The sequence below is a fragment of the Mrakia frigida genome (genome assembly GCF_051309035.1).
Source record: "Mrakia frigida strain ATCC 22029 unplaced genomic scaffold BDY24scaffold_24, whole genome shotgun sequence".
Classification (NCBI taxonomy): domain Eukaryota; kingdom Fungi; phylum Basidiomycota; class Tremellomycetes; order Cystofilobasidiales; family Mrakiaceae; genus Mrakia; species Mrakia frigida.
The window spans coordinates 78416-97803 of record NW_027481257.1 but is presented as its reverse complement, the minus strand read 5'-3'; the positions used below and the strand labels follow the sequence as shown (position 1 = coordinate 97803).

At 54.0% G+C, this 19388-nt stretch overlaps 5 protein-coding genes and 1 non-coding gene across 6 annotated transcripts; 3 read left to right on the top strand and 3 right to left on the bottom strand.

The window, feature by feature from the left end:
- Positions 1 to 82: 82 nt before the first annotated feature.
- BDY24DRAFT_395453 (glutamate dehydrogenase) lies at positions 83 to 3559 on the bottom strand. The gene is made up of 16 exons (XM_076641300.1): positions 3389 to 3559; positions 3249 to 3281; positions 3065 to 3112; positions 2657 to 2740; positions 2457 to 2530; positions 2288 to 2350; positions 2037 to 2187; positions 1929 to 1946; positions 1634 to 1837; positions 1287 to 1543; positions 1096 to 1159; positions 904 to 978; positions 788 to 825; positions 616 to 706; positions 555 to 558; positions 83 to 392 (listed from the first exon to the last, which is right to left on the bottom strand). The coding sequence occupies exons 1-16, from the start codon at positions 3419 to 3421 to the stop codon at positions 256 to 258; spliced, it is 1374 nt and encodes a 457-aa protein (XP_076494766.1). The 5' UTR covers positions 3422 to 3559; the 3' UTR covers positions 83 to 255.
- A 2686-nt stretch (positions 3560 to 6245) lies between these two features.
- BDY24DRAFT_395451 (uncharacterized protein) lies at positions 6246 to 6671 on the bottom strand. The gene has a single exon (XM_076641299.1). It carries the CDS (start codon positions 6592 to 6594, stop codon positions 6358 to 6360), a length of 237 nt encoding a protein of 78 aa, XP_076494765.1. The 5' UTR covers positions 6595 to 6671; the 3' UTR covers positions 6246 to 6357.
- A 551-nt stretch (positions 6672 to 7222) lies between these two features.
- BDY24DRAFT_395449 (uncharacterized protein) lies at positions 7223 to 9152 on the top strand. Its single transcript, XM_076641298.1, has 4 exons — positions 7223 to 7541; positions 7838 to 8137; positions 8275 to 8822; positions 8941 to 9152. The coding sequence occupies exons 1-4, from the start codon at positions 7370 to 7372 to the stop codon at positions 9037 to 9039; spliced, it is 1119 nt and encodes a 372-aa protein (XP_076494764.1). The 5' UTR covers positions 7223 to 7369; the 3' UTR covers positions 9040 to 9152.
- Positions 9153 to 9245: 93 nt separating this feature from the next.
- BDY24DRAFT_395443 (ras-domain-containing protein) lies at positions 9246 to 11961 on the bottom strand. The gene is made up of 10 exons (XM_076641297.1): positions 11829 to 11961; positions 11711 to 11726; positions 11535 to 11549; positions 11448 to 11468; positions 11099 to 11139; positions 11065 to 11067; positions 10389 to 10484; positions 10203 to 10295; positions 9980 to 10105; positions 9246 to 9797 (listed from the first exon to the last, which is right to left on the bottom strand). The coding sequence occupies exons 1-10, from the start codon at positions 11850 to 11852 to the stop codon at positions 9549 to 9551; spliced, it is 684 nt and encodes a 227-aa protein (XP_076494763.1). The 5' UTR covers positions 11853 to 11961; the 3' UTR covers positions 9246 to 9548.
- Positions 11962 to 14320: 2359 nt separating this feature from the next.
- On the top strand, positions 14321 to 14461 carry BDY24DRAFT_t77. Its single transcript has one exon. It is a non-coding gene; the product is annotated as a tRNA-Gly (tRNA).
- Positions 14462 to 17994: 3533 nt separating this feature from the next.
- BDY24DRAFT_127195 (uncharacterized protein) lies at positions 17995 to 19364 on the top strand. The gene is made up of 7 exons (XM_076635969.1): positions 17995 to 18187; positions 18293 to 18305; positions 18371 to 18402; positions 18476 to 18539; positions 18611 to 18759; positions 18850 to 19163; positions 19245 to 19364. The coding sequence occupies exons 1-6, from the start codon at positions 18089 to 18091 to the stop codon at positions 19096 to 19098; spliced, it is 606 nt and encodes a 201-aa protein (XP_076494762.1). The 5' UTR covers positions 17995 to 18088; the 3' UTR covers positions 19099 to 19163; positions 19245 to 19364.
- The last annotated feature ends 24 nt before the right edge of the window (positions 19365 to 19388 follow it).

The following is a 19388-nucleotide window of genomic DNA, read 5'->3' as shown; positions in this document are numbered from 1 at the left end:
AATGAGTTGAGCTTCGTTTCCTTCGAGCTCACGGTCTCGACTTCCTTTCTTTCTTTTTTCTCTCTTCTTTCCTCGGAGAATATAGAAGAGAAGACATCAATCCGCACAAAGGCAGGAACGCACACACACACACACACGCACGTATTCACCAAAACCACTAGCAAGCTAACAAACGAGCCCAAACGAAACAACGGGGGGGAGAAAGAGAAGAAACGAACGAGAGAGAAACCCAGACCGACTCGAGAGTCGAATAGTTTACCACCAGTCACCCTGAGCCTTCATGGCATCGGCGACGAGCACGAATCCGGCGATGTTGGCTCCGGCGACGAGCGAGGGAAGGGCAGAGCCCGTCTCCTTGGTGTACTTGGATCCGGTCTCGAAACAGTTGTTGTCTGAGAGAGGAGGAAGAAAGGCAGGAGAGTCAGTTCGATGAGATGGCTCGAGGAGGGGGTCGAGAGAGAGAGAGAGCGGGGGGGGGGGGGGGGAAGAGGAGGGAGGAGAGACTCACAGCACTGTCGACGGGGAAAGAGAACGAAAGAGCGGACGACCAACGAAGCACAAGTGTCAGCCAGCCATTTTTTTCACTGGATCCAAATTTGTTTGAACAGGACGCACCTTCTCCATGATCGTCTGAAGCTTCTCATCAACCTCCTCTCGAGTCCACTGGATACGAGCAGAGTTCTGCGACATCTCCAGTCCGGAGACGCTGTTCAATCCAAAAAAAAACAAAGGTCAGCGACTCGTTTCATTCTCTGTCCCCTCGATTTCAACGGAATCAAGCACTCACGCGACTCCTCCAGCGTTGGAAGCCTTTCCGGGAGCGTACTGATAGGAAAGAAGGAGGATCGAAGAGGGTCAGCGACGCAAGATCGAAGACGGGAGGCGAGTTGAGATCGAGCTCACCCAGACGACATCTCCGACGGCCTTAGCGGAAGTTCGGGTAGCCTCGAAGACATCGATAGCCTCCTGGGTGGATCCCTGGAGAAAGAGAAAGGTGCAAGAGGGAAGGAAGAAGAGGTCAGCTCGGATTTGGTTGAGCTTCGTTCGGCTCGACTCGACAAAAGGCTTCGTTTGACGAGTTGAGGGTGGACTTACCATGTTGGATCCCTCAGCAACATACTTGACACCAGCCTTGACGAGAGCCTTAGCCTCGTCCTCACTGTAGAAAGGAAGGGGAGAAAGGAAAGGCGAGGTCAGCTTCGAGCTCAACTTCGACGTCGTCCAGCCTCCTACACTCCAATTCCTCCTCGACCAAAGACTTCAAAACGCCAAGAAAAGACACTCACGAGATCTCGTTCTGGGTAGCCGAAGGAAGAGCGACATCGGCCTTCTCGACGAGGGCCCAAGGTCGGGCACCAGCGTGGTAGGTGAACTTGCTCTTGAGCTCGGAGGTAGACTGGTGGTAGTCGGTGAGGGACTTGTGAGCGACCTTCATGGGTCCGATGGCAGCGATATCGGCGTTGGTGAATCCCTCAGGGGAGGTGGAGAGGAGAGTTCCCTTGGAGTCGGAGAGGGAGAGAACGACACCACCGAGGGCGATGACCTGAGAGAGCGAAGAAGAGCGAGTCAGAACGAGCTCGAAAGTGAAACTGACCTCTTCGATGAGATGTAGATGATTGAATAGGTTACTAACCTTCTCGGCGGCGTACTGGGCGACGTTTCCAGATCCAGAGATGAGGACCTTCTTTCCCTTCCATCCAGCCTCGGCTCCCTCGACGTGCTTGATCATCCAAGAGACGTAGTAGACGAGTCCGTAACCAGTGGCCTCAGGTCGGATGTGAGATCCTCCGAAGGAGAGTCCCTTACCGGTGAGGATACCAGAGAAGGAGTTGGTGTACTGAACGAAGGAGGAAAGGGAGAGGACGAGGAGATGGTGTGAGCCTAGGATCGTCTCGAAAGTGATATAGGAGGCAGGGAAGGCGACAAACCTTCTTGTAGGCTCCGAACTGAAGGTCGAAAGAGATGGGTGAGAGTCAGTAAGAAGCTCAAAAGTGATGTCGAAGCGAGAAAGAAGCTGGAAAAGGCAGGAAACTCACGAGGAAGCCGACCTCTCGTCCTCCGACTCCGATGTCTCCAGCGGGAACATCGGTCAAAGGTCCAATGTGTCGGGAGAGCTCCTGCATGAAAGCGTAGCAGAACTTCCTGATCTCGTTGTCGGTCTTTCCCTTGGGGTCGAAGTCGCATCCTCTGAAGAAGAGGGAAGCCAAGGAGATGGGAAGGTGAGGGCGAGAGTCAGCCCAGTTTCTTTCTGCCAGCGAGCTCGAGAGAGTGAAGAGATGGAACGCACCCCTTTCCTCCTCCGATGGAGAGTCCGGTAAGGGCGTTTTTGAAGATCTGCTCGAATCCGAGGCTGCGAGAGAGAAGAGGGGAGAGGGAGGGAGAGGGAGGAGATCGAAGTCAGCCCGGGAGCTCTTGGATGAAAGGGGAGGAGTTTGGATCGATGAAGAAAGACTCACAACTTGAGAATGGAAAGGTTGACCGAAGGGTGGAGTCGGAGTCCTCCCTTGTAGGGTCCAAGGGCAGAGTTGAACTGAGTGAAGATGAGGAGGAGGAGAGATAAGAGGACAGGAGGAGGAGGTCAACAAGACTGAACCCGAGGAAAGGGAGGAAGGAAGCGAGAGAGCTCGTTGAAAGAACGCTGTAGGGGAAGACTCACCTGAACTCGGTAACCTCGGTTGACCTGAGCCTCTCCCTTGTCATCCTCCCAGACGACTCGGAAAGTGATGATTCGCTCAGGGATCTGTAAGAAGGAAGGGAGGGAAGGAAAGATAGGGGAGGGAGTCAGGATCTTTTCTCATCGGAATCGGCTGTCCGAACGAGGAAGATGCGTTCTGCGAGACGAATTCCCCGTCTTTCGTTGGCGTATCAAGCGGTTCAGATTGAAGAGCAGACTTCGGTCTACCCCTACGAGCGACTCTCGTGTCTCCAACGTGTGAGGGAGGTCTGGGAGGAGCTACAAGAAAGTCCTCCCTCTCTCCTTCCTTCGGGGAAATGAAGTCCGCCACCGTTCGACCTCGCTTTTTTCCATCGTCTACAGACAAACGAGAGAGGAAAAGGTGCTCACCTGAACGATCTTGAGGGCCTTCTCGTAGGAGGGGTTCTTCTCAAGGAACTGTTTCAACGAGAACGAGCGGGGAGCGAAAGAAAGAAGCGAAGGAAGGAGGTCAGATCACATCTCCCGATTTCTTTGAGCTCGTCCAAACCGTCTCCCTTGTCGCTCCAGGAAGAGGTTAAGAATGAAAACTTACAGGAGCGAGGGTAGAGGTCAACTCGTTGAGGGCCTGTAGTAGAGAAAAGAGTCAAGAAAGGGCGGGTGAGTTCAAACTCGGGCGAGCCAGAGCACCATCTCTCCTTTCCCCTTCTCCTTCTAGAGCGAGCTTCTTCTCACCTGCTCGAATTCGGGCTCAGAGACTCGGGACATGGTAGATGGATAGGTGAGAGGGGGGTAGAAGGATGGGAGGGAAGATGGGTGGAAAAGAGGTTTCTGGAGAAAGTCGTAGTTGAGGAGAGAGAGCAAACGGCAAACCAGGCAAAAAAGAGGGCAAGCCTCTGTTGGAATTCGAGCCCTCTCTATCTCGAAGACGACAAATCGTTTGCCTTTCCAGCTTCGTCTTGAAACCAGAGAGGAGCACCTCAGAAGCCTCTGAAGATCCTTTTTCCCGACCTGAAACTCTGGAGAAAAGCCAGCTTCGAATCCTCGAGCAAGAGACGTGGTTCCTGCTGAAGAAGGGCGAGCTGGAGACGAGCAAACCTCTCTGCATCTCTTATCTTTGAGCTCGTCTGAAGAAGAACCAGAGGCTGAAAGGGTGTTCGGCTTTGAGGCCCGCGACGTGAAGACGTGACCAGAGGGTCGATTTGACGACGGGAACGACCTCGGAGGATTCGCTCGAACCGGGACGAGTCGGTTTCGGTAGTGGTCTGCTGGTTGGACGACGCGTCGCGAAGTGGTCCCTCGCCGTCGAAAGTTTTGACCTTCCTGATATGTATGCCTGGTTCCAAAGTAGAGCCTACAGGTAGGCGTTTTATTCTGAACTGATTCTTGCGTTTCGAGCAGACCTTTGCGAAGAGCGACAGGATGCGACGGTCGATGCGACGCGTTCGACTTCACCCTCGCCCCACTGATACACATTCTTTGAGGTCGCCTCACTTTCTGGATATCTTCAGTTAAAGCTTCCTTCCGATGTTGTATATCCAAACTGCATCAATAACATCTTCAACTGCAAAAGTTCCGTTATTCGATCCCGATCTCGCTCCATCTCACCCTCCATCGAAGCTCCGTTCTCGATACGCGGTCGCTACCGGCCAACAATAGAATGTCTGCCCCTTCGAGGAAGTATTCTGAAAGTTGTGGAAGGCGGCGAGTGAAGAGGAACGAGCAACAGATGGAACCGACGCGTCGACGCGTCCGGAGAGAATTCGATGATCGTTCAACGCTCAGCTCGAACATCTAAGCCCGGTACAGATGCTTAGGCAAGCTAAGACTAGCAGCTGTAGGTTGGACTCCAGAGCGAGGCGAAGAATGACGAAAAGCAACGACGAAGAAACGCAAAAAGAAAAACAAGTCGACTTCAACGACTTTAACTCCTGCAGCTCCTCCTCTCGAAACCGAAAGAAGCCAGAACGGTCGTTTCGAGCCACTTCCGATCAAGAAGGAAGGGAAACTAGCAGGAGAGATCACAGCTGGTGGATTATTCCTTCCTGACGCGTCGAGGTGTCGAATCTCTTGACGCTCGTTTTCCTACACCCCCGCCAGCATCAACCTTCGACAAGCAATGAATCGAAAATTCCTCAAGCGACTGCATGACGGATGGAGGCAGGTTGGGTGAAAGAGAAAGGTCGGAAGATCTTCAGCCGCTCGAAAAGAAATCGACTGCTACGGTTGCTACTCGACGTCCAAGGAGCACCTCGCCTCGCCTAGCACTCTCCTCTGAGCATGGATCCCAGCTTGGAAGATCTTGCTAAGGTGTGGCAGAAGTGAAGGGACGAAGATATAGATAGCCCGAGGGGAAAGGAAAGAAAAGAAGGCAGCAAAGCAAGCTGATCCTCACGACGCATCTTCCTCAGGTTGCGGATCCGCTCCCGCAGAAGCTGGACTCTGGGCCATCGAAGCCGCCTGCCATTAGCGGCTGGGAGTTGACACCGATGGCCCAGGAAGCCGAGCGAGCGGGAGAAGAAATCCAGCGCGAACAAATCGAACGAACGACGTAAGGGAACGACGTGTCAAAGTTGAACAGTCTCGACCCTCCCAAAACAGAGCATAAGCTTAAGCGTCTGATTGAGTTCCGACGCAAGGAGGGAAGAGACAGAACGAGCCTCGAAAGAAGGAAAGGGGCAAGGAAAAAGACGACGCGACTGGCTCGACCCACGAACGAACACAGGATGACGGGTTTAGACTCCCCCTCCCGTATGTTCAAGCATAAGCTACTGAGTTTATTCTCGAACGCAGCATCTCGATGCTGAAACCCGAAAAGGGGAGACGAACACGACCGAAAAACAGCACCACGTCGAGACGCGACCGACACACCAGATCACCTCCCTCGCTCCAACACTCAGCCCTAGAACGCCGCTTCAGTCCATCAGCAAGAGTTAAAAAAGACTGAAAAGATGAGCTGAGAGCAAAGCCAAGAGTGCTGAGTGAAGAACCGCAAGGAAGGATGAGAGTCCGATGCACACTCGTTTTGCTCTCCTCCTCTCCCCGATGTCCAGTTGCTCAAACATCAGTGCTCTTTGTGACCACTACTGCTCGAGCGAATGATCGGAGAGGGGAGGGGAACAGAGCGGGGTTGTGCTCGAGAAAGGAAGAGAAAGAGAGGAGAAGCGGACGCGTCGCACACGAACGAACGAAAAGTGAGCAACGGCAAAGAGAGCAAAAAGAAAACTGAGATCCTGCTGTTCCCTCATTCGACGGATCTTCCACTTTCAGAGTCTGAATTGACTCGAGAAGTGAAGCGTCTTGTGCAAGCGTGGGGATCAGCAGAGGAAGCTGAGGAGGTAAGTGACGGACGGGTCTCCTTCAAACGCGACTCAATTCTAAGCTCGTCGTCTCGGATGGATGTATTTCTTTGTATCAACACCCGATCAAAATCCTTGTCCAAAGCAGAATACTGAGTTCTACCTCGATTGTCTGCTTGGTAGGAAGTTCAGGCTCAGGTGAAGAATAAGCTCTAAACTACACGCGTCTCGTGGACTCGTCCCGTCTGCCCATCCCTCGAAGGGTAGCTATATCTCGACACCTCCCTCGACCCCATCACAGCACGAGCACCATCCCCTGATTTTTTTTGTTTGGGCTGGGAGTCGCTGCAGCGAGAGGGCGCAAGAGGGGTGAGGAGACATCGGGCTTGACTCGATTTGCCGCTCTCATCTCCCACACTTCCCACTCCATCTCACTCCAGCTAATTCACAGGATCCTAACGGACCCTGAAGGAACAGCTGAGCGGTGAGGTGAAGGGAGAAGTGAAACGAACGAACCAGGGAGGAGGAGGGAAGGGGTCGCTGACTGATTTGGGAGCGAGACGGGTGGGAATCGATGAAGGGGAAGAAGAAGAGAGGGAAGAGAAAAGGGAGTACTGGTATATCTGCAGCTCCACAGACCATCCTGACGGCTTAGCAAGAAGAAGAACAGCAAGCTTCAACCTGCTGGAGCGAGGAGGAAGCCTCTGTGGAGCGGGAGCGGGAGCAGGGAAAGATGAGGTCGAGGAGGAGCGAGGATCGAAGGGAAGACAGAGAAGAGATATGGAGATGGAGGAGAGGGATGTATAGGAGCACACAGAGAGAGGGTAAGGATAAGAAGAAGAAGAAGAAGAATGAGGTAGAAAGAGGAAGAGAAGAAAGGAAGAGCAGCTCGAGTTCCACCTCTCGACGCGGTATTTCAGGTTCTTTAGACTCTCTCTCTCTGCCGTATCGCAGCGAGACAGGAGTCGGAAGAGCTCGAAGATATCGCGTCAAAGAGAAGAAGCGAACGAGCAAAGGAAAGAACGAAAGGAGAGACGAAAGAAGAAAGAGGGATGGTGGAGCCAGAAGAACGAACGAACGAGACGTGAGTCGTCGACCTCTTCACTCTTTTGATAGCTCTTATAAAGAGTTACACAGAGCAGATGTCCCTGGGCTACGTCAAGGTCTGTTCTTCTCTTCAAAACTTCGGTGGTGGTCGTTGGAAGCAAACCTGCCCTTCCGCCACGCCCCTTTCCTTTTTGAAGAACGAGATCTCCCTTCAGAGATTGAGATTCCGTCATCTTTGGTCCTTCTCCCTTTCTCCCTTCTCCCTCTTCCTTTTCTTCCCTTCCCTCCTACCCGAACCACCCACTCCCCCCAGAAAACTACGCTCATCATCCTCCGCTCCCTCTCTTTCGCTCTCCGACGCACACGCACCATGTCCTCCTCTTCGCTCTACGTCCCCTCGATCCCTTCCTCGGCCGAGTACCAAAAAGAAGCAGAGCTCGCGACGGCTGCTGTCCTTCGAGCTTGCTACATCACTCAGAAGGTTCAGAAGGCGATTAAGAAAGTTGCTACCGAAGAGAAGCCGGATAAGAGTCCTGTTACTGGTGAGTTTGGATGGGTTGGTTTGGGAGGGAACGGGGGAGGAGGGAGGGCAGAGAGAGAGGAGGAGGTTGGTTGGTTGGAGTGATATTGGATGGGAGGCGAGATGGAAGGGGGAAGCTCTTACATCTTGGAAGATTTCGGAAGAGTCTGGAGCTTCTATAGACCCGATTTGCTCCCGAAACGAGCTCAACTCGCGCCTTTCTACAAGCTCAATCTCACCTTTCAGCCCACAGTTCGAGCTGACCTCCTCCTCCCTCCCTCCCTCCCTCTCTTCTTCGTTTCTCTCTCCCTTCTTCAGTTGCCGACTACGCTTCTCAAGCTCTCCTCTCTCACCTCCTCTCCCTCTCCTTCCCTGCGGACGCTCTCGTAGGAGAAGAGGACACCTCCACCCTCCGTTCGTCCTCCGAGCAGGCCACGACCATGAGAGCGACCATCGTCGATCTCGTCAACGAAGCGCTCGCTCTCGAAGGGAACGGAGTTGGAAAGAAGCTCGACAGTCTGAACGAGGAGCAGGTACTGGAGGCGATTGATAGGGGGAAGTCAGAGGGAGGAAGGGAAGGGAGGTGGTGGACTTGCGATCCGATTGATGGCACTTTGGGTGAGTTCGAGTCGTTCTCGTTTCTCGCTCTTTTCTTTTCTTTTCTTTCCTCCTGCTCTTGAATCTACGAGTTTCTTTCTATCGTCGTCGTTAACATCTTTCTTACTGAACCCCCTTGTTCCTCTCTTTTTTTCCAGGCTTCCTCCGAGGCGAACAATACGCCATCTGCCTCACGCTCATCTCCTCCTCCCTCCCCGTCCTCGGCCTGATCGCCTGTCCCAACCTCCCCTTCCCCTCGCTCTCCTCGCCAACCTCCACCGGATCCCTCTTCCTCTCCACCGCCTCCACCGGATCCCACCAACTCTCGCTCACCTCCCCTTGCTCTTCTCAAGGGTTCCTCCCCATCCACCTGCCCGCCTCCCCTTCGCCCCCTTACGCCATCTTGGAATCCGTCGAAGCGTCCCACTCGTCCCATTCCATCAACTCGGCTATTGCAACGTCGTTGGGTGGGTTCGGGAACAGAATCAGGATGGATAGTCAGGCAAAGTACGGAGCGTTGGCGAGGGGGGATGCGAGTTTGTATTTGAGGGTGCCGACGAGGTTCAGCGGAGGGATGGTGTACGAGGAGAAGATCTGGGATCATGCGAGTGGGTGGTTGTTGGTCAAGGAGGCAGGAGGGGAAGTAGGCGATTGCTGGGGGAAAGAGTTGGACTTTGGGAGAGGGAGGACGTTGAAGGGGAACGATGTGAGTTTTGGGACGACTCCGTTTTCTTCTTCCTTCTCAAAGGAAGAGGACTGTTTCCAAGTCGTGTTGCTGACTCTCTCTCTCTCGCTTTTGTTAATCTTTTTCCTTGCTGTCGTAGGGAGTCATCGCCTCAGCCAAGAACCTCAACCCCAAAGCGCTCGAAGCCGTTCGATCTGCCATTCTCGAGGCCAACCCTTCGCTTTCGCCTCCTGCCTAAAACGCGCTCTCTCTCACCCTCTCATCTTCTCTTCCCTTTCGTCCACTTATCGACCTATCTACCCATCTACCTATCTCCGTACTCTCCTACCTTATCTATGCATCTCAAGCAGATCTCCTCTCCCGTCTCTCGTGCTTTCGCTCCCGTTCGACGCGTCGTCGGTCCCTCCTCTTCGCTTCCCCTCTTTCCAACTTGAGAGACGGACGTGAAAGAAGAAAGAACAATGTCCATAACGTGAGCTCACTCGCTTCAGCGAGCGAGCAGGTATCGAAAAAGAAAGAAAGGAGAAAGAGAGGGGAAGACGTCGTCGTAGCGTATCAAAAAGTGAGAACGAAAAGGCAAGGGCAGGCAGGAGAGGGAAGTGTAGATGAACTAGAATCGAAAGAAAGGGTGGAAAGGTAGAGAAAAAGGTCGTAGGTTCGTGAAAGTATAAGCGAGAGAGAAAAGAGCATGGAGGGTGGGTTAAAGAAATTAAAGCTCGGAAAACATAAATCTCCTCCTCCTCCTCCTCAAAGGATCACACAACACCCCTTCCCCACCTCCTTCTCCCCCGCGCCACTACTGTTCCTCTTCCCGCCCTTCTCTCCATGAGTCCCGCTCGCTCGTCTGGGCGCTCCGGAAGGGTGGGTTTGATGGTCGTCTCGGACGAGCATGGACGCTCGCGTGGCGGCTTCGAAGACGTCGTCGACGCCGAGGTTGAGGAGGGAGGAGCATTCGTGGTAGGATCGGATGGAGAGTTGGGAGAGGGTTTTTAGGGCCTGAGAAGGGATGGGGTGGGGAGGGGAGGAAGGGAGGAGAGGGAGTCAGTTTTGGATGAGAACGAGGGAGGAGAACAAGAGATGGGAGCGAGCGAGATCGAAGGAAGAAGGAAGGTGGCTCGTGGATGGTGGGTGGTGAAGAGCGAGATCGAGGGAAGAAAGGAGAAAGACGCTCAACTCACTTCAGACGTCTGAACAAACTTGTTTGGATCCTTTCCCTCGGGTGCTCGATCTCGAAGGTCCGACTTGCAGCCTACGAGAAGAACAGGGATATTGGGACCACAGATCGACCGGACTTCTTCGATCCACTGCGAGAGCGAAGAGAAGAGCGAGAGACGGGGGGTTAGCAGCGGTTCGAGTTCGACGCGTCGAGCGAGTGAGGGAGGAAAGAGACGGGAAGCGCACCTTGACCGAAACGTTCTCCAGGGAGTCCGGAGTGTCGATAGAGAAGGCGATGAGGATGACGTGAGCTTTGGAGTAACTCAGTGGACGAAGTCGCTGAGAGTAAGAAGAAAGGAGGAGGAAGCGAGTCAGATCAGACTCGAAACGATCCCTTGTTCCGTTCCCTCAGTCGCCTCGAGCTGAGCTCACCTCGTACTCCTCCTGACCAGCAGTATCCCAAAGAGCCAGCTGGACTGGTTTCCCGTCGAGTTGGATCTCGGCGACGTAGTTTTCGAAGATGGCTGGAGGGAGGGGAAGAGGAGGAAGTGGTGAGCTCGAGGCGCTTGGTCGAGGTCGCCGTCCTTCGAAGAGAGAGAGTACGAACTTGGCTCCTGTCGGATTCGAAAGATACAAGGGCAGGGAAGGAAGGTCAGCATGAGTTCAGATAAACGAACAGAGAGAGCTGCGATAGTGAATCCCGTCGTCGCCGAGGTGAGAGCTCCATGGCCAAGAACCGCGAGAGAGCGATCCTTCGGCTGATCTCGTTCCAACGAGCGTGCCCTCCCTTCCAGAACCCTCTGAGCCTTCCCTACGGCCTGTTATACATCTCAGCAGCAGAAGAAAGTCGACGACGAGCTCGCTAGGAGTCTTCGTTGAGTTCAAAGTACTTGTCGAGCTTGAAACTCTTCCGAGCTCAACTTCCTCCTCCTTCCCTCTCCTCCGCTCTCCCATGCTAAAGCTGACCTGATCCTGCCTCTCCAACGCTTCTCGGCGCCCTAGATATAGATCTATGACGAGAAGACTTCAGAAGGTCTCTCTCCCTTCGGACGAAGGGTTCGACCTCCGACGAGCCCAAACGCGTCCCCAAGTTGACCCGAAATGAGACCTTCCACAGGACGTAAAGGAGAGGAGGAACGTACGTATTCTTTAGGGAACTCTCCTAGCGAGAAGACGCATAGAACTGGGTGTTGATGACGGTTCCGATCAAAGATTTGGAGTAGAGGTTCGAGAGCGAGCGAGCGGCAAGGGACAGGAGGGAGAGGGAGGGAGAGGGAGGCGATGCGGGTTGAGGTTGCGTTCGAGATTTGGATTCAGTTGGACCAGGAGAGAGAGGAGAAATGCGTTGAGCGTTGGTAGGGAGCAGGAGAGAGGAGAAACGAGGAAGAGAAGGATGAGTCAGCTACGAAGACGCGAGAAGGAGGTGACAGGGAAGGAGGGAGCATGGAACAGAAGAAGGGAGGAGAGAGGAGAGGGAGAGTTGGAACGGACGTGATGTCTTCCCCGAAGCACCTGGAGGGATTAGAAGTTAGGTCAGCTTGAACTCAGAAGTATGCAAGGCAATGCAAGACTACTAACCGTCTCCTACGATGACTGAGGAGGAGCAAAGGGAGGAAAGAACGAAGAGAAGGAGAGAGAGGCGAGGTGAGCTCGACGGAAGGGAACCGGAACGCATCAACACAACTCGCTCCTGCTCCTTCCTCAACACCCCTCGTTCGCCTCTCTTAGACCAGTAGATAGAGGCAGCTACGAACCGAGTTTCCTGCGGATCTGGAAGGAGAAAAACGGAAGAGAAGGGTGGAATGGTGAGCTCGACAGAAACAAAGAACGAAGGGAAGGGAGGAGCTCGAGTGTTTGGAACGTGTGACCAACCGCGTTTGTAGACGTAGAGGCCATTCAGAGAGAAGGAGGAACAGTTGTTCGATAGTTTTGTAGGGGTAGTCGAAGAGGAGAGGGTGGGAGGGGGAGTGAAGGTTCGAGAGAGGGAGTCTGTTGGGGTTTGGGGGGAAGAAGGGAAGGGAGGGACAGGGGACGGCGGGTTCAATTCGAAAGTACCTTCACGTCATCGAGAATTCGAGGAAGGTTTTCTCCCAACCCCACCTTCTGGGAGAAGAGGATTTGTAACGTCAATGGATTAGATCGTTCTTGGGGACGTTTCTCTAATCGATCCCACCTGCCCAAGGAAGAAGGTCTTCATCGTGTCGTTCTCTTCTCACCCTCCTCCCCTCTATCTGTTCCCTTCCTTTCCTTCTCTATCCTCCTCCTCCCTTCTCTTTCCTCTCCTCTTATCCATCTTCTTCCTCTTCACCTCTACTTCTTCTTCTTCTTCTTCTTCTCTTCTATCTTTCTCCTCCTCATCCTTCTCCTCCTCTCTTTGCTCTCTTTCTCCCGCCGCCTCCCACTCCACCTTCCTCCGCCAGCAACGGAAGGGTCTGAGAAGTTCGTCTTCGAGCGAGAAGTTTTGCTCGACCTCTTCCTCTTCTTCCACCCTGGCGGAGGTCAGTGAGCGAGTCGTCTTCCGTCTTCGCTCATCGAGTCAGTGGCTGATCCCCCCGCGACCCTCTCCCTCCCACTTCTTCTCCTTCTCCCCCTTGATCTGTCCTTCCGAGCGGCTATCATTCGACTCGTTCGATGTTTGCTGTCGGAGATTGGGACCTCGGGAAGCAAGCGAACCTGAGACGTTCTGATTTCGTTGCGTCCTCAGTCTTCTCCTTCTTTTTCCGTCCTTTGTTGTATCGTAGCCTCTCTCTTCTTCTCTTCCCTGAACTCCAACTAAGCAGGCACACGTCTCGTCTTTCCTCGGAAAGTGGGCCGTAGGTACTGTCCAAAGGAACTCAGTGTCGAGCAGTAGAGATCCAGAGACCCAGAGCTTTCTTCCTCTTTGCCCCATTCATCGAGCTCCTCACAAGCTGTAGATGCTTCCTACGTCTCTCAATAGCTTTTAATCAGCTTGTAGATGGAGTAAGACGGGGGCAATAGGAACGCTTCGCTCTGCAGTAGTCCTTCCAAGTCGCGTCGACTCGACTCCCGACTTCACGACGCGTCCCGAGTCACTTTCTCTTGCCCTCTTCTCCTCCCTCTCTTCATCATCACATCCCTTCAGCTTCTCGGGACAGATCCTTCATCTCATGCATGAGTGTATTGGGCTCGCTTCTGTCAAGGTGAGCGAGCGCATGAGACTCTGCACAGATGTCGAATCGGCCGTTCCTCTTTTTTCACTTCCTTTTCTACCTTTTGAACTCTCAGACTCGATCTTAGTACCCCTCGACGAGAACATGCGCAGCTCTTTCTCTCCATGGAGACAGTTGGACTTGTGTTGTTCGGTTTTGCGGGTATCTCGCTCGTTCAACGCGTCTCCCCCTCGTTTTTCTTTCCTGTTGTCTTCGACGGGCTCGCCCTATTTTTCAGTGGCCATCCTACCAGACTCTCGTGGTTGAGACCTTTCATTCGCCAAGCAGATGCACCCCTTCGGAGGAGAGGGATGGTTTCTTTGGGTGAGGATGAGAGCGGACCACGAGTTGAGCTCTGCTTGAGCTTTCAGAAACTTTGATTAGGAACTACTAAGCTGCTAGGAACTACACCGAGGATTCAGACTGCTTACGATCTTCGTGCTGGTATCGAAACGACTCTTGCTCGATTCGTCCAAGAGATGCGACGCGTCCCTCGTCCCGTCTCTTCTCTCTTTCTCCCTCTCCTCCTTTGTCTTTCCGCTTCTTTTGGCTCAAGACCCCGATCAGAGCCAAATCTTTGCATCCGTTCCTTCCGGTCTGAAAACCTTCCGCAAGGCACCCAGACCCGAGGTCCAGACGGCAGCCATTTGTTCGTCCAGCGGATCAGACTCTGATCTTCCTCCCTTCTTGAATTCTTAATTCAGCTCCTACTAACTGTCACGGGGAGCCTTGAGCTGGGTGAGACTTGAAGGAGGAGGTTTGTCCGCTGAGGCTCAACTCGCGTCGCGTCGTTCCAAACTTTCCGTCCATCTTTGTTCTGTTCTGGCTTCAATCAAACCCATTCAACCAATCTCGTTTGAGACATGCTTATCGGTGAAGAAGCCTTCATCGGACGAAGAAGCTGTCTCGCTTTCCACACACATAAAGTCAGACATTCTCAAACGACGCGTCTCCTTTCCTTCTTCTCTTCTTTTCCCTCTTCGCTTTCGATTTCCGACCTCTTCTTCAGCAAGCCATTCCCATTACCTGAATTTACTTCCTAATCATTCAGGTTCGGGGTCGGTCGTTGCTGAAGAATGGGTCGGATCTCTCTCCTCCCTCCCTCTCTCTCCTCTCCCACCCCCCTCCATCCCCTCTCCAAACCAAACTTCCTCTTCAACCCTCCTGTACTCTACCTGACACCAACTTAGCATCGGGTGGATCGTATAGGGGTTATTATTCAAGATTTCCATCATCTCCAGGCTTCTGCCGTTCTTTCAACAAGTTCGGGAGGGATCAGCTTCGGTGCTTCAGTCAGACATTCTTGAGACGCGTGTTCGAGTCACGCTTCACTCATCCTTTTGCCGTTCTCGACGAGTTTTTTGGGAGAGAGAGGAAGGGGGGAAGGAGAGGGAAGGGGAGATGGGGAAAGACGGGGAGAGGGAGGGCGAGGGAGGAGGGGAGCGCTCTGGGTCTTCCTGGTTGTCTTTTTGAAGGGTTTTAGGGGTAGACAGGGATGGATGGTACGAGGAGCTGCTCGGTGTGTTGAAGTTGAAGGCGATAGGAAGGAGGGAGGGAAAGAAAGGGAGGGAGACAGAGAAGGACGCGCCGAGGAGGGGAAGCGGAGAGAAGGGCGGGGGAGAGTTCAGCTTGTCCTTGCTTGCCTTTTGCTTGCTGAGTTGAGCTCTTGCAGTAAAGCTAGACAAGCCCCATAGGGATCTTTAGTACAAGAGGGAGGGGTTAGGCTGAAAGATCGCTTGGAAAAGTGAAGAATCTGCGAGGAGGGACGCGTTCGAGGCTGAGCGAGCGAGAGACGAGCTTGAAACGGCCTGAATGAAGATCTCAGAGCCTTTCCTCGCGAGACTCAGTCTTTCCGAAGCAGCGTCGACTGCGAGCAGATCTTTCTGTCATCCGGAGAGATCAACTAGTAATATCGGTAGGAGGAAACTCGGAACCGACGGCGAGGAACGAACGCCTTTCGATTTGGATTCTCCTTCCTTCCCTTCAAACGCCCATCTCACCTTTCACTCTTCCTTCACTCTTCCTCTCGACCACCTCCCGACACCTACTCAGCCCATCTCACCCCCTCTATCCTCGAGATCGCCCACAAACCTCTCATGAACGGGCGACAACGGGCGAGGCTCGACTCCTTTCTTCCAGAGCTTCCTTCGACTCTCAGGAGCGAACGACGAGCTTCAGCAGTTCGCGGCACCTCCAGGAGCTCGAAGACTGGACAGAGAGTCGATGGGATATTACCGTGATTGAGGTAGAAGGCATGAGGGAGACAGAGAGAGTGATGGACGGGAAATGGTGAGCTCGTTCGCTCCCTCCTTCCTTCCTCTTTGACGCTCTTTTTGGAGTCGAAGTTGGGATCTCGGAGAGGCAGCAGGATAACAGGAGCTTGTAGTGACCTCTAGAGAGCCTCCTTCACTTTTACAACGCGAAAATTCTCTTCGATTGAGCTGGGAAGAGTCGAAGACGAAGGAGAGAAGGCAGCTCGAGGATCCTTCGTTCCTCCCAGCTCGTCCTTCTCCCCTTCCTTCGACCTCGTCCAGCTCTTTGGGAGGGTCTCCTCGAACGCATCTAGCTTCTCTATTCTATGCTCTTTCTATTCCCAACCCCGGAAAATATCGAAAGCTAGCCCAGGGACGCCCAACGAACGAGCGTCGAGCTCATCCATCCGTGAACCCTCGCCCTTCACGAGCGTTTGGGGGTTCTCTTTCCTTTCAAGCTGTCCAAAAAGGGAGTGCGCTAGCGAAGGGACTCTCTCTTGTTCGCCCCAACGTCGACCTCCTCCTCCCCTTCCTCCTTCTTCTTCTTCGCGATGAGCGACTCTCCTTCCTCCATCCACTCTTCCCACTCGGTCCGTTCGCACGAGGACGACGACGACGAGGAAAGCGCGGAGCAGCATCCTTCGTTGGAAGTCGCGTCGGAAAGTCAGGAAACTTCGACAGAGGAAGGAGGAGGAAGGAGAAGGAGCACGAGAAGAGGAGTCGTCCATGCTCCTCCCGTTCCTACGAAGAACAACACCAACAACAACAACAAACCTTCCTCTCAACGACAACAAAGACCAAACTCTACGACTTCGCAAAAAACAAACCTTTCCTCTTCGACTTCGAAACAACCTGCCTCTTCGTCTTCGTTTATAAATCCAGACCTTCCTCCTCCTCCCACCTCGTCGAGATCCAAACCTCCTTCTGTCAAGAGCGGCAAAGGAGGAGGAGGTACGCCCGCCAACCATGCATCCTCCTCTTCCACCAAACCCGTCCCACCACCAGCAGTAGCCAAGTCCGAATCCTCCACTCCGCCACCTTCCCCTCCTCCAGCCACAGAAGGAGAGGAGGAGGAAGAGGAGGAAGAAGAAGAAGCTCCAGGCTCGCCATCTCCAGCACCCGAGCCAACGTCCATCGAACCGCCACGACCATCCGCTCCCTCTTCTACCGCCTCCTCTCCTCTCCCTGAACCCGTCGCTCGAACTTCTCAACCTCCTCCTCCTCGAGCTTCTCGACCTTCTCCCAGCATCAGCACCAACCGCTCCTCCGCTCGTCCCAGCGCTACTCCTTCGAAACCGCTCAAGATTGTCGAGGAAGGAGGAAGGGAAGTCATCGAGCTGGGAGATTCAGACGACGACGACGACGACGACGATATTCAAGAACAAGTCGCTGCTACGACCGTCAAGAGGGAGAGGGAAGGCGAGAACGTCTCGGATTCAGGAGAGGACGTCGAGGATTCAGAGGACGACGAGGAAGAAGAGGAGGAAGAAGACGACGAGGAGGACGAGGATGATGGGTCGGATGTCGAGCTTTTGGCTGGACCTGGACCTGGAGGAGAGCAAAGTGAAGGAGTGGACGACGAGGAGGGAGAGGGAGATGGGATGGAAGGGATCGTAGAAGAAGGAGCAGGAGGAGGAGATCTCCATCCCTCGTCGTCGTCTCTCGCCGGAGCAGGAGCATCAGCAACCACCTCTACCTCTACCTCAACAGATCCCCTCGCCCCTCAGGCTCCTCCCCTCAACGGTATCCAAGCAGGAAAAGCCACTCTCGATCCCTCAGCAGCAGCAGCAGCAGCCCTTGCCTCCTCCTCCTCCCAAGCTCAAGCTCAAGCTCTCCTTCCTCCCCTCGACCGTTCTACCAACGCCTCAGCAGGACCCTCCACTCTCCCCATCAACGCTCCTCTCATCCCCGTCAAGAAAACCCGTCGCAAAAGAACCCCCTCCGTCTCCCCTCCTCCACCGCTTCGCAAACCCGAGCTCACCCTCCGTCTCAACGTCCCCTTGGTCCTCGAGAAGGGAACCTACGACGAGTTCTCCTTGTACGAGAAGGCGTTCGAGGCGGGCATTTACGATCAGGAGGTCATGAGCATTTGGAGCATCAGAGGGCAGAAGGAGGAGGAGGTCAAGAGGAAGGAGGAAGGCGAGAAGAAGAAGGAGACCGAGGAGGAGACGATGGCGAGGTTGTTGGAGGAGAAATATGGAGCGGAGGAGGTGAGTGAATCAACACGCAGGAAGTGGGCTGGGGTTGGGGTTGGGGTTGGAGTGGGAGGGTGGGAAAGGGAGAGAGAGAGTCGAGCTGACCTCTTCTCTCGTCCATTCGAACGCGTCTCGTTTTCCTTTTGCAGCAACGACCCAAGAAGCGACGAAAGAGACAGGAGAAGGAGGACGACTACGACGTCGACGATCCTTTCATCGACGACTCGACCGCTGCGATCGACGCTCCAGAGTTCACGGGTGTGACGGTGCAGGGAGGGTTCTTCGTTCATATGGGAGCCGTCGAGTTGAAGGAGATGGAGGCGTGAGTGCTTTCCTCCCTCCTCGTCTTTCTCTCTCGCTTCCCCTCGCCCACTCTTTACTCTCCCTCGAAAGCTGACCCTCCTTTGTTGCTTCTCAGACCCGCACCCAAACCCCGAGCTCCTCGAAAATCCATCGATCCCAACGCTCCTCCCAGGAAACCTCGAGCGTCAGGAATCAGACCGGATGGAACGCCGATGAGCCCTCATTCGAGCAACGAGTACGGAAACGGGACGGGTCAGACGAATGGAGGAGGAGGGAGAGGGAGGGATGGGCTTTCGCCGACGGTGGAGATGGTGAGTTTCTTCCCTTCGTTTCGACCTTCGACTTGGGTTTGGGAGGGTGAAACTGCGAGATGGGAGAACTGACTGGTTTTTGCTGGGTTGTGGTTGATTGAGCAGACTTACAGGAGAGGTGAGTTTCTTCGAACACCTTTCGTCGGAGTCGCGTCGCTGACTCGACTCGTTCTTCTTTCGCAGCTCGACCCTCACCGAGTCCTGAGCCTGAGCCTGTAAGCCTCCTCTGCTCCCTTATTGAAGTAACCTTCGACACTGACCACTCTTCTTCCTCTTCGCTTCCTACAGAAACCCGAGATCTCACCCGAAGTTGAGGAAGCGCTGATCCATCTCAAGGAGGAAGTTTCGAAGTGTTCGTTTCCTTCTCTTCTCATCGTTCTCGAGTCCGACGCTCCAGCTGACTTTCCTCTCGCTCGTTTACAGGCGACTGGTCGAACAAGGGGAAGTTCCCTCCTCACATGCGACCCGTCGTTGCCGAGGTCGCCAAAATCGCTATTCGAACCGACTGCTACACCCAGCCGTTCTTCGACCGAATGCCTGCTATCTTCCCTTACAACAAGTTCACCATCACCGTTCGTTTTCCTCTCTCCCTCCTTTTACTCCTCTCTTCGAATCGAAGCTGACCTCGTCTTTCTCGGTTTGGATTCGCCCTTCGAAAACAGAAACTGATCAGGAAGGAGGTTCACACCTTCCACACTCAGTTCCTCGCCGATCAACGAGCTGCTCTTATCGCTGCGTTCCAAAAGGAGGTGGATGCTGTGAAGGAGGACAGAGTCGAGACTCATGAGGCCGCGGTGACTGCTTTCGGTGAGTTCGAGTCGGAGACGCGTCGAAGGGAAAGGGATCGAACTGACCTTCCTTCGTTTCTTTCCTCTTTCGCTCTGCACTTCCAGAGGAAGCCGAGAAGATGAAGCTCGAGGAAGAGAAGGATCAGATCCTTAAGCAACCCGAGCCCGCCGCCGTCGCTCCTCCTTCCGTTCGTCCTTCTCTTCCTCTCCGTCCTCCCCGTCCTCCCCGTCTCTTCCCCACCTGACCCCTTCCCCTTCTTCCCTTACAGACTTACATCCCCCTCTCCAACCGCTCCGCCACCCCCGAAGTCTCCCTCCTCCCTACGAACGACGAGGGCAAGCCCATCACCTCCACCTCTACTGAACCTCAAGGTCCCGTCAAGAAGTTCCTCTTCTCGCCCGAGATGAAGAAG

Coding starts and splice junctions, on each gene's coding strand:
- BDY24DRAFT_395453 (XM_076641300.1), bottom strand. CDS start 3,421: ATGTCCCGAGTCTCTGAGCCCGAATTCGAGCAG. Junction 2,531..2,656: donor ACCGAGGTTACCGAGTTCAG/GTGAGTCTTCCC, acceptor ATCTTCACTCAG/TTCAACTCTGCCCTTGGACC. Junction 979..1,095: donor TTGCTGAGGGATCCAACATG/GTAAGTCCACCC, acceptor CTCTTTCTCCAG/GGATCCACCCAGGAGGCTAT.
- BDY24DRAFT_395451 (XM_076641299.1), bottom strand. CDS start 6,594: ATGGTCTGTGGAGCTGCAGATATACCAGTACTCCCTTTTCTCTTCCCT.
- BDY24DRAFT_395449 (XM_076641298.1), top strand. CDS start 7,370: ATGTCCTCCTCTTCGCTCTACGTCCCCTCGATCCCTTCCTCGGCCGAG. Junction 8,138..8,274: donor TCCGATTGATGGCACTTTGG/GTGAGTTCGAGT, acceptor CTTTTTTTCCAG/GCTTCCTCCGAGGCGAACAA. Junction 8,823..8,940: donor GGACGTTGAAGGGGAACGAT/GTGAGTTTTGGG, acceptor TTGCTGTCGTAG/GGAGTCATCGCCTCAGCCAA.
- BDY24DRAFT_395443 (XM_076641297.1), bottom strand. CDS start 11,852: ATGGCCTCTACGTCTACAAACGCG. Junction 11,140..11,447: donor TGCTTCGGGGAAGACATCAC/GTCCGTTCCAAC, acceptor ATCAACACCCAG/TTCTATGCGTCTTCTCGCTA. Junction 10,296..10,388: donor CTGGTCAGGAGGAGTACGAG/GTGAGCTCAGCT, acceptor TCTTACTCTCAG/CGACTTCGTCCACTGAGTTA.
- BDY24DRAFT_127195 (XM_076635969.1), top strand. CDS start 18,089: ATGAGCCCTCATTCGAGCAACGAGTACGGAAACGGGACGGGTCAGACG. Junction 18,403..18,475: donor CGAGTCCTGAGCCTGAGCCT/GTAAGCCTCCTC, acceptor CGCTTCCTACAG/AAACCCGAGATCTCACCCGA. Junction 18,540..18,610: donor CAAGGAGGAAGTTTCGAAGT/GTTCGTTTCCTT, acceptor GCTCGTTTACAG/GCGACTGGTCGAACAAGGGG.